The sequence below is a fragment of the Phodopus roborovskii genome, unplaced genomic scaffold (assembly GCF_943737965.1).
Source record: "Phodopus roborovskii unplaced genomic scaffold, PHOROB, whole genome shotgun sequence".
Taxonomy (NCBI): domain Eukaryota; kingdom Metazoa; phylum Chordata; class Mammalia; order Rodentia; family Cricetidae; genus Phodopus; species Phodopus roborovskii.
In genome coordinates, this window is record NW_026126639.1 from 5,652,088 (window position 1) to 5,663,989 (window position 11,902).

At 49.8% G+C, this 11,902-nt stretch overlaps 1 protein-coding gene across 1 annotated transcript; it reads right to left on the reverse strand.

Moving 5' to 3' along the window:
- Window positions 1–1,385: 1,385 nt before the first annotated feature.
- On the reverse strand, window positions 1,386–8,779 carry Mansc4 (MANSC domain containing 4). Its single transcript, XM_051173366.1, has 3 exons — window positions 8,557–8,779; window positions 4,841–4,975; window positions 1,386–2,020 (listed from the first exon to the last, which is right to left on the reverse strand). The coding sequence occupies exons 1-3, from the start codon at window positions 8,777–8,779 to the stop codon at window positions 1,386–1,388; spliced, it is 993 nt and encodes a 330-aa protein (XP_051029323.1).
- Window positions 8,780–11,902: the final 3,123 nt, after the last annotated feature.

Sequence of the window (11,902 nt, forward strand, 5' to 3'; positions counted from 1 at the left end):
TTTGGGTCCTAACAGGATTAGTCCTCCTTTGCAGCACATTCACTGCGTTCCCATTTAAAAGGGCCCCGCCCACCTCCTGTCTCTCTCTCTCTCTCTCTTCAGCCACTCTTACCCCCAGGGACCCCTCTCTGCCCCCGCCATGCCCCCTCTGCCTCTTCTCTCTCCTCTTCCAATAAACCTATGTGAGCCTGGCTGCATGGCTTGACTTCTCTTTGCAGCGTTTTTAAATAAATTACACTCCCCACAAATGATGTGGAACTTTATATTAGCAAAGAAGTTGATAGCATTTATGAAGCCTGATATTTTGAATCATGAACAAGTCAAGGCAAATTAAGTTTTTAAATCATACTGGTTTTGCTTGATAGATTTTATTTATTTTATATTTGTGCATGTATGTATGGATGTTGGGGGGGGCTTGTTAAAGTCAGGCTGGAGGTCAGACAACAGCTTTTTGGGAGGTACTTCTTCTGTGGGTCTCGGTGTGAAACCCAGTGGGCAGGCCAACACTTTGACTTTGACCAGCTGAACCATCTCTCTGGCCCTTCCGTGTGTGTGTGTGTGTGTGTGTGTGTGTGTGTGTGTGTGTGTGTGTGTATCAAAAGAAATTGCTACTTCCCACCCACTATCAGCCCTGGGGAAAGAGAAACAAACACCTTTTTAGCCGTGTGTGTGTGTGTGTGTGTGTGTCTGTGTGTCTGTGTGTCTGTGTGTGTATCAAAAGAAATTGCTACTTCCCACCCACTATCAGCCCTGGGGAAAGAGAAACAAACACCTTTTTAGCCACTGAACAGTTTGTTTCAACATCTGAAGTAACTTCTTCCAGTCATTTTTTTTCTTTCATTTTTTAAGTTTCATTTTTTTTTCAGTCATGGAGGATATTCTATTACGTTTACTATTGTGTGTGTGCGCGCGCACAGCACTCTTGTGGAGTTTGTCTTCCTTCCGTCCTGTGGCCCCGGGGACCAGCATTAATTAGTTGATCCTAGAAAGCAGCAAGTTGCGTCTAAGTCGATGCGCGAGCTCATTTGTCCAAACCCTGAACCAGTTCTATCCCGTGTCCCAGTTCCTGAGCTTTGGCTTTGAAGACAGGGTCTCAGGTAGGCTGGCCTGGCCTTAAAGTCATTTCTGACCCTGCCTCCATCTTCAGTGTGCTGGGATCACATCCAACTGTGATTCCCCTCTCCTCCCCTCCCCTCCCTTCCTCCTTCATCTCCCCTCTCTCTCGGTTCCGGAAATGGAAATCACCAGGAAAGAAGACAGTTTTACCGAGCCCTGGCTGTTTGGTAGGGCTCAGAGTTCTGGGATAGCTTTATTTGCTTTTTTTTTTTTTTTTTTTTTTTTTTTTTTTGTGAAGATGTTTTTTTCTTGCAGCCTGGCTCCAGCCTTTAGGACCTCCCTTTCAGGGTGTTTCCCTGACCCCACTGTCCCAGGCGATACCAGCCCTGCTGCTCTCCGAAGCATCTGCATGCCCCCGTGACCACACAGCAGCAGAGGCAGACGATGGCAGCGCCCAGGGTCACAGAAGCCAGCCAGGCCCCTGCAGTCACTGGAGCTCCATCCTGGGGTGCTTCTTGCTCAGATGTGTCATTGCCACCGTGGGATCCCTTGGTTTTGTTCAGCAGGGGTTTGCTAATGTTGAGTCGGGATTGGCTGGGCACCTGAGAAATGTTTGTGTCTGTGAGTCCAGAGAAAGGAGTAGTCATGTTATCTGGACTGTGGGTGAAGTCTGTGCTGACCTTGGTAACAGTGGACACATTCACAGAAATAAATCTTAAATCCAGGTCTGTGGTTGACTTCCTGGAGTGACTGATACCTGTGTTTGCACCCGGATCTCGATGTGCGGTTGACGAAGCAGCCTCTGTGGATGGCAGCGTGCGCTTTATCCCATCCATGTGTAGCCCTTCGTTACCTACGTTCAGAGCTTTCAGAATCCGCAGTCTATCCCGCCATTCAGACGAGGTGCGGGTGTTTAGGTATGCAGAGGATGAATGCTCAAACACCAGCAAGTCTGGGTCTATGCCTGAGAGAGAAATGGAATCATTTAAGTTTTAAACAAGGATACTTTTTATTTATTTGGAAATTCCACAAACGTATGTGCACTGTATTAGGTGTGGTTTTCAGTGATACACCTTCGGCACAGCCGGGAAGCCGTGAGGTTTTACCTTACTGACTCCCTGAGCTGAGCCAGATTGCAGTTCTAACCCCACAGACTCCCGAGGTTCAGGGCAGGCTGAGTTTATCCAACACTGGCCTGAGACACTCTCTGCTGTGGACAAATATGGCTGTGCCAAGGAGAAGGCTTTGCCTACTAGGTCGACTGTGCCAGGGTTCTCGAGCTGCCAGCAGCCATGGGAAATACCGTACGCCACTTTAAGCTGGCAAGACAGCCAGGGAAGGGGGCCCTTTGAAACGGGGACAAAGCCAGCAGCCACACACACACACCCACCCGTTTGGGTTTTGTGTCTTCTCACTCCTTTTTTGTTAGGAATGCTCAAACACTTGTCTTCGGGGAAGGGGGTGGAGAAACAGTCTATATTGCTTTCCAGTTCCTCTGCCACGGAGTGCTGTCTGTCTGTCCGTCCGTCTGTCTGTCTGTGTCCCTCCTCCCAAGTTTGGCCTCAGTGATGTTTCATCCCTCACCGTTTTGTAAAAGTCAGCTTCAGAGACACTGAGTTCTGACTTCCTGGTCATTTGTGTCCAGTCAGTTGTCCTTAGCACTGTGGGACTCTCTCTTGAGTCTCCCTGCCAGGCCACCCAGACTGCCTGCCTGCCTGCCTGCCTGTGGCTGGTTTGTAGTCTTCGTCTTATTGGCTAGTTTCTGTTGTCAACTAGAGCCTCCTGGGAAGAGGGAGCTTCTCGGCAGTGGCCAGTTCCACTGAGGAATTAGCCTCCATTAAGTTGGCATGCGGGCATGTCTATGGGATGTTTGATTGATGGTTGATGTAGGAGGGCTCAGTCACTGTGGGCCCAGCCTGTATAAAAAGCTGGCTGAGCGCAAGGCTGGGCACGAGCAAGAAAAGAGGCTGGTAAGTGTTCCTGACTCAAGTTCTGCCCTGACTTCCCTTGGTGGTGATGGCTCACACCTTTTCCCTGCACGCAGGAGGCCATATTGGCCATGCCTGCCAGCCGTGTGCACTCTTACTTCTGGGATCACAAGCCAAAATAAACTCCTTTTGGAAGTCGCTTTTGGCCATGTCGCTCTGCCACTCAGGAGGCAGAAGCAGGAGGATCTCTGAATTCGAGAGCAACCTGGTCTACAAAGTGGTTCCAGGGCTACGAAGAGAAACTCTGTTTTGAACCCCCCCCCCCAAAAAAAAACTAACCAAAAGAAAAGATTGTAAGATGAAATCCCCCAACCCCTGCCCCCACACACACCCGTTAGCTGCTTCCCCGCTGCTATGTGAAAACACCATGGCCAGAAGTTACTTCCCGGAGTTTACGTTGGCTTGTGGTTCCAGAAGTAAGTGCACCGTGCGCGGCAGGCGTGGTGGCCAGCGCAGGAAACTGAGCGTCTCCAGATGCAAGCATGAAGCAGAGAGCAAACTGAAAGTAAAGCAAGGCCTTCCTGTCTGCGTTTCCCTGGAGCACCATCACCAACTGGGAACTCAGACACCCAAGCCTCTGCGGGACACTCAGTTCAGACTCCACAAACTGCTGGTTTTGGCCTGGTGTTGGTCACCGTCATCCTTAGCCTTCAGCCGCCTTTGTCTTCCCGCCCACACATCAGGGGTCCCACAGCTGTCCCCGCTGTGCCGGTGGGACTGAATGCATGTTGTCATGCCTTCCTTTCTCACACTGAGCTTGTTCTTCCAGGGTCTGTCAGACACTTCACCCCGGGCGGGCACGCGTGGCATCGTCTGAGCCCGCCCGGAGCCCACACCCTGACCTCTGCGCTTGCCTTCCCCCACCCCTCATCCTGGGCTATGTTCTTGTCCTTTAAAAGGGGTGTGGCTAAGTGGGGAGCCCCGGGTTCCATCCCCAGCACCACACCCGCAGTCCCAGTGGGACTTTCCAATGGTCGGGTAACTTCCTTCTTCGTGAAGGTGGCCATTACCTTGTCAGTCCAATGCTTCCCTGGCTATGTGTCTAACCTGTATCCTGGGTATTACCCACCTGAGCCAAGGCAACCATATGCATATCTTTAATTGCAGTGTTTTCTCGTTCCCGTGCTTTTGTTGATTCCGTATTTCTTTTTGTTGTTGAGACAGGGCTTCACTATGTAGCCCAGGCTGGCCTTGAACTAGTGATGTTTCAGACTTTGTCTGTAGTTAGAGTGTTGGGACCACAAGAGCACCCACTCCCTCTGTTTCTGAGAGTTAATCTGAAGACACGACTGCCCTCTTGGAGCCATATTTCCCCCTGTCTGTGGCCTGATCAGGTTTCCCACTGTCCTGTTGGTGGCTCAGAGTTCCTTGCCTGCCTCTGCCTGACCTCTGTGCTGAAACAGTACCGTGTGCGTGCGTGCGTGTGCGTGCGTGTGTGTACGTGTGTGTCTGCAGGCATTGTTTCTGAGTCATCTACCTCTTTTATGAGACAGGGTCTCCCTCGTTGCAGTGATCATCTGGGGGCCTGTGAGATGCCGTTGTCCACCCGGGGAGCTTCCTGGTCCTTGACCTCCACACTGCAGGACCCATGTCCACAGCCTCAGGCGGCCTGTGAGCACTTTCTTAGCTTCAGTGGAAATGCCCACCTTAGCTCTCCCTGAGGTCCCAGTCCAGCTGCCGAGCTTGTCTGTTCTGGGTGGCCAAACCATCTCCAGACAGGGGACACTGGGGGCTTAAGCCTGGTGTTGCCAGCCAGTTTCCAGGCTGCTGGCACTGTTCCGAGGCAGCACCCTTACCTGCTGTTATGTTGTACAGAATGGCGCTGCTCCCAGGTTCCAGGATGCAGCTCTCCAGGGTTGGGCAGTGGACATGGAGGCAGTTGACGTTGTCATGGATGGGATCATGGAGGAAGACAGCCACGTTGCAGGAAACTGAAAGGGCCAAGGGCATCTGCATAGGACCCTGGCTCCGTCAGTTGTATGTGTGAGAGCGAGTCAGTCTTACAGTCCAACCTGTCATCTGCCTGCCTTAGCCTTCTAGTGCCGGGGTCACAGGGACATAACCACCATGCCTGGCTTTGCTGCCAGTCAGATGGGCTCTGGGTAACTTCTATTTCTTTCTGGAATGCTGAATTAACCCAGTCTTGTGCTGTGCTTAAAAACTGTTGAAACTGGGCCAGGCAGTGAGGGTGCACACCTTTAATCCCATACTTAGAGGCAGAGGCAGGGGGATCTCTGTGAGTTTGAGGCCAGCCTGGTCTACAAAGAGACTTCCAGGTCAGCCAGGGCTGTTACACAGAGAAACCCTGTCTTGAAAAACAAGCAAAATTGGAACTATATAATATACCTATTTGAAAGAAAATACTACTTCAAGGCACTCTTATACATTCCTTTCCATAGAGGACACCTGGAGTGTTTGTTTGTTTGATTGATTTATTTTCCCAGACAGGGTTTCTCTGTGCAGCCCTGGCTGTCCTGGAACTCACTCTGTAGACCAGGCTGGCCTTAAACTCACAGATCCATCTGCCTCTGCTTCCTGAGTCCTGGGATTAAAGATGTGTGCCACCAATGCCCAGCTTTGTGTTTTGTTTTGTTTGAGACAGGATGTCTGTAAGTAGCCCTAGCTGGCCTGGAACTTATGTAGACCAGTCTGAAGAGTGCTGGGACTGTAAATGTGAGCCACCATAACCAGCCTTAGATGCAGTGGCTGATTATTTATTTTTTTATGACAGGGACTCATTGTGTAGCACTGACTGGCCTTAAACTCACTATGTAACTATGTAAACCAGGCTGGCTTAGATTAAAGACACACAGCACCATACCCCACATAATCATCATATTGTAGTCTCAGGGTTGGTTTTTTTTTTTTTTTTTTTTTTTTTGTGCATGTGAAGCATCAGCTCTCTACACAAAGCTTCGGAAAGTACCTGTCTGTTTTCCCATGACAACACGCTCTCTGGGGCCATGGGAAGGAGGAGGAGCATAAAAGGAGCGCATCACCACTGACAGGGACAGCATGGTGGAGAAGCTGGCTCATTGGAGAGCCAGAGGATCACGTGGCACCCGAGGGCATCGACCTGGGTCCAGGCCTTGCCCCAGGAGCCCAATCAGTCTTAAAGAGAAGGATGCTGGCATCTGGGATTATTGGCAGGGCATGTCTGCATATCACATATTCATGTATCACATATTCACATTGGCCTCCCTTTTCTAAATCTGCTCTTAAAATGTGCTACTGACTACTAGGTGGTTGAATGCTTCCTCCCTGGTATGGGGTGAGTGCTCCTCCCTGACATGGGATTAGTGAGTCCTCCCTGACATGTGGTGAGTCCTCATTCCCATTGCAGAGCCATCAGGGACCATGTGACCACATGTCATCTGGGGCAGCGGTGTCCCACGCTAACGGAGCATGGTAACAGACACAGTATGCCACCTGAAGCATGCCAGGGCTCAGGAGTCAGGTCGGGATGGCTCTGGGCTGTGGAGCCCTGACCTACTCTTACTTCTGGGGCACCCTTGGGTTTCTGCATCCCTTATCTTTTCCAGAGGAAAAATAATAGGACAAAATTAATCACTAATGTTTCAGTTTGCTAAAACAGTCCCTGGGGATGGTTCTGGGAAGTTATAAGAGAAAGGAACTTAAAAAGTTCTTATTTAATATTTAGATTTGTGGTGAAGTCACTGATGTGGTAGAGAACAATATTGTTTTGTCTGAGGTAAGATCTCACCGTATAGCTTAAGCTGGCCTTGAACTCAGACTTGTGTATCCCAAGGAGACCACAATCGCAGGCAAATCTCCCTGCCTCGACCTCCCAAGTGCCGGGATCACAGCCATCAGCCACCTCATCTGGCTTACGGAAAGTGATTTCTATTACAGATATTTCTTTTTATGAAAGGCTAGTTTTGGCTCCTTTTAATTATGGGTATCTGTGTGTCTGTGAGAGGGATGGTGTGAGCCACCTAATACGGGCGCTGGGAACTGAACTCAGGTCCTGTGCACGAGCAATAGATGCTCTTAACCACTGAGGCCTCTCTCCAGCCCTTTAGAATGGCTTCTGCGGATCCAGGAATGTGGCTCCCACCTACAATCTCAGCTCTCCGGAAGCTGAGGTGAAAGGGTCAGGACCGTGAGTTTAGGGTGACATGGGATACTTCAAGGAAGGGAGAGGGAGGGAGACAGGAAAGAAACCCTGGCCTGTGAGCCTCCATCTCTGCCTCCCAGCACCCAGGACCACTGGGGATTATAGATGCCACACTCCTGTGCCCAGCTTTAAGTGGGTTCTGGGGATTCAAACCTACAACCTCACACTTGTCTGGCAAACACTTTAACTACGAGGCCCATCTCCCCAACCCCTGTTTTGTTTTTATTTCAACCAGATCTCATGTATCCCAGACTGGCCTCAGACCTGCTACACGGCTGAGAATACCCTTGAACTTCTGATCTCCCTCCTTCCCGCCCCTAAGTGCTGAGATTACAGGTGTGGGACAGCTCTCTGGGTTTGTGTGCTGCAGAGGGAACCCAAGGCCTCCACCCAGCATGACCTTGTGGCCTTGAAGGCTTTGATGTGGCTATAGAGGTGATATTTACATCTAAATCCCATTTGTTACGGAGAAAAGACGTGTATTAGGGGAATTTGAAGACAGCATGATCCACAGATCTAACTTTCCTGTTCATCGAGCTCCGTGTTTCTTATGGATCCGAGAGATGCATTTTATAAAATAGGCGTGACACTAGAACCACCAATTATTTTAAGAAATTATTAAACTAAGTGTGGTGCTGTGTGCCTGTAATTCCAGCACTTGGTTTCTGGAGATGGAGGGCCATGAACTCACAACTGTACAAGGCTAATTCAAGATCAAACCAGCCTGCATTTCAGCCTGGAGCTGGAAGGCAGCCGGGAGCCCCACCCCTAACTAAGGAGCTGTTGAGGGCTTCTTGGGAGGGAGAGTTACTGCTCTTTAAGGAAGTGATCCATGGTCATGCATAAAGGAGGCTCGGTGGATTATTTTTTTTAAATGAGAATTTGAAGTTGAGTGGAGGGGGGATCTGGGAATGTTAGTGGGATGAATATGATCCAAATACGAAATTCTCAAAGAATTAACAAAAATATTTTAAAGAGAAACTAGAAACTAACAAACAATAGTTTAAAAGTAAATTGTTGCCAATCCTTTTTGTTTGCTGTTTTGTTTTTGAGTCACAGTGTTGCTGAGGCTAGCCTTGAACTCTTGATCTCCCGGCTTCTAGCTCCTAAATGCGGATCACAGACTTGGGCCACAGCGCCCAGCTTATTGGAAACACCGGGCTATGAATAAAATCGAGTTAGTTAACCCTGAAAGAAATCCATATCCATTTAGCTCTTTGTCAACTACAGCAGGATGCCCTGGGTTCTACAGACCAGGAAGGTCCTGTTCAAAACCACCTGCTCTGATGACTCCACACCCCCCCCCGTCCTCCCTGGTCCTCCCCCTCTGCCTGGGTCTCGTGCTCTGACATCCCCCAGCCCCGGCTCTCTCACCCTCCTTCCTGAGGCAGCAGCTCCGGCTGCACTTCTGGCCGGTGTTCTCCGAGTAGTACTTGAGGAACTGGGCCCCCAGCTTCTGAGACTCCTCCAGGTTCAGGGACAGCCCTGGGAAGCGGCGGATCCTGCAGTCTCTGTAGAACACAGAGGGCGAGCAGAGCCCGTGCACGGTGCAAGCCAGCCCCAGCAGCAGCCCCGCCGTCGCCGCCGCCGCCTGCATCTCTCAGTCCCGAAGGGAGGCAGCAGCTGCAGAGGACCATGGGTGGCTCGGCACCTTCTTTGTCTCCACAGCTGGGCCCCTGGAGAGCGCTGGTCCTGCGGCCTCGTGTCTGAACCCTCTCCAGCAGGTTTAGATGCTCTGACCCTTCCAACCCTTCCTCTCCTGAAGACAGGATGCTCCCCAAAGCTTTTCTTCTTTCTCTGGGAGTGAAGAGTCACCGACACCCTTTCCTACGCAGATATGAAGGCCAGGGGAAACTCTAGCCCAGAATCCTGCTGAGAAAAAACAATTACCTAGTCTCTTGACATCAGATTAAGGGAGGCTCTGTTTCCAGAGACAACACCTTGTTTTGTGAGGTGATCAGTATAGGCTGAAGAGCCTGTGGCTTCATTTCTTTAAGTTCTGTTGTTCGGGCTCCCGAGAAAACCAGTTCGTGTACTTATTTGACTTTTAAAAACTTGAAAGAAAAAAAAAAAAAAACAGAAAAACTATATTTAAAATGTTTTAACTTTTCAATAACTGCAAACCAATTGCATACTTACTCCGGTTACTTCTTAGGGCCAGTATGAGCTTTCTTCCTAAAAGAAACTAAGGATTCATAATGTAGATGAAATACAACAGCCATTAAAGGGCATATGTGGCTCCTCAAGCCTAGTGACCTGAGTTCTGTCTCCCTGTAAAAGTAGAACAGAGCAGACTCCACAGAGTTGTTCTTTAACAGGAACACACATGTGCCTGCCCCTCCCCCACACACTGCTCATCACCCACAAACACTCATGCTCACATATACACCCCACCCCACACATGCACACATGCACGCACGCACACCGTGGTGCCCATGTCAGAGACAACTTCCCAGAGCTCTCCTACTACCACGTGATCCTGGTGAGTCAAACTCAGGACGTCAGACTTCCTCAGCAAGCGCTTTGACCCTCGGGCCACATCTCACAGTTACCTTCTATAGGATGCTCTCCCTTTTCCCTGCAAGTGTGCAGCCCAGGGCCTCATGTGTGCTGGGTAATAGTCCACCCCTGAGCTGCATGTCGACCCTGGGATGTTCTTGAGAGAGTTCAGAGGTGAGATGTGGATCTGGACGAAAGCCTTACACCCCTCCCCTACCCCCAACAGCCTAACCCAGCAGATCCGCTGTGGTGATGAGAATTTTTTAGTTTTATAGATGTCCCTGGTAACATCCTAAGATTTTTGGGGACACTGGTCTTGAGAGACTTTTAGAACTTTTCCACTTCCATGCTTTGGGGACAGGATCTCATTGTGCTAAACCTGGCTAGCCTGGAACTCACTCTGTAACCCAGGCTGGCCTTGAACTCACAGAGATCCACCTGTCTCTGCCTCCCTGGCAGAAATGTTTTCTTTAGCCCCGGGTATATAATATATAAAATAGTCACACAAATCAAACCCTACATAAAGAATTTTATTTTAAATCTTTGATATGCATATAGTTTTACCATTTACTAAAACAAAAATAAACTTGTATGCTAATGATATGGATGTTTGCTTATTTTTGCATAAAATATTTTTAGAATTTATTCCCTCTTCCGACAGTTTCAGGCATGTATATAATGTATCTTGAGTATATTCTTTTCCCTAATTAATCCCCCCTCCAAACATCTCCCAACACACCTCCCTCTCCCACCTTCAGCCCCCCCCCCTTTCTGGTAGCTCACTAAGTGCTGCCTGCTGGAATGTCTACTGTGGCGGCTTGATTTTGTGCAGGTAAGCATCGCTTCTGTGAGCTCATGAGGGCAGTGGCCACACCACACTCAGAAGACAGTGTCCCTCGCCACCCTCCGGCTCTTGTGCTCTTCCAGCCCTCTCCCATGTTGCTCCCTGGGCACCGTGGGAAGGGGTTGGTATAGATGTTCAATTTGAGGCTGAACCTTCAGTCGCTTCTTTGAAACACTTTGGCTGTCTGTCCCCACCCTGCTGCTACTAAAGAGAGAGTTGTCTGTCCAACGCGGAGAGCAGCACCGATCTGTGCAGACGAACACGGCATTTAGAAGGTAATTTCACAACATATTCATTTAGCAGTGGGGTCCCCTAGGGCTGGCTGTGAGGGGCCTGAGCTATAGAGCTGCAGGCCTTTGAGCAGAAGCTGTCACTCTTTGCTGATCAATGACCACTCCATCTGGTCAATAAGATAACATTAAGCGATACATTCACAAAGCCTTGAAATCATAGTGTAGCTACTTCGTAAGGAAGGAGCTTGTAAGTTTGTCTTTACACCCAGCTTTCTAGAACACTCGCTGTGTAGCTTGCTAAAATTACAGAATTTTTTTTAAAGACCCCCTTTCCAGTTTCTAACAATGTCATGGTGTTGTCTGTCTGGGGCCAAAACCCTTGCGGGATCAGTGCCCGGTGCTGTCTGGGAACACTCGGGATCCAGTCCCAGCTGATCCGGCTGTGGTAAAATGACCCTGCTTGAATTGCCTTTCTAATGAGAATCAGCCTCTAAGGTTGGCTTTTTGGTTTGTCTTTAGAAGGCAAGAGGATACCAGGTGAAGCATATCTGTGATCTGGAAACAAAAGCTCCCATTGGTAAAGGTTCTAAAGAGCTGGAGACTAAGCACCTGTCCTTCTGGTGACCCCCTGGATCCCGCCTGGTTGCTAACACAGGCACAGGCAGATCAGGTCCAGCCCCTTTGAAGTCATGCCTCCCAGCAGCCCCCAGCCTAACCTCTAATGATTGATGTGGCACTTTGCCTCGCCATAGAGAGGGCTAAATCCTTGGCCCCTCACCTGCACCCTGCTCATACCCCAAACACTGAGAGGGAAGCCATCCTGGAACGATTCAAGGCCTGTCAATCAATCACACCGTGCAGTATCCCAAGTTTCTCAGAGAATCCAAGTCCCAGGTCCACGTGTGCGCGCCTCTTCGCCCTAGCAAGGCTGGACTTCGCTAGAATATTCTCTGTGCTTCCTAGCTCCTTACCCTTGCTTGCATTCTGGAGAATACCTTGGCTGAAAGGCCCCCCTCACAGTTTTGCTGGGAAAGGTGTTCTCTCCTAATAGCTACGGATGGGGTGATGGGGGTGGGTGGGTAGGTGGTGTGAGAGCGAGATAGCAGGGTCAGACTTCTGCCCGGAGGTGACAGGCCTAATGCAC

What these genes read in the sequence shown, in the direction of transcription:
- Mansc4 (XM_051173366.1), bottom strand. Translation starts at nt 8,779, where the DNA reads ATGCAGGCGGCGGCGGCGACGGCGGGGCTGCTGCTGGGGCTGGCTTGC. An exon ending in CTGCTGCCTCAGGAAGGAGG is followed by an intron (nt 4,976 to 8,556) that starts GTGAGAGAGCCG and finishes TGGCCCTTTCAG; the next exon opens with TTTCCTGCAACGTGGCTGTC. An exon ending in TCTGTACAACATAACAGCAG is followed by an intron (nt 2,021 to 4,840) that starts GTAAGGGTGCTG and finishes TTTCTCTCTCAG; the next exon opens with GCATAGACCCAGACTTGCTG.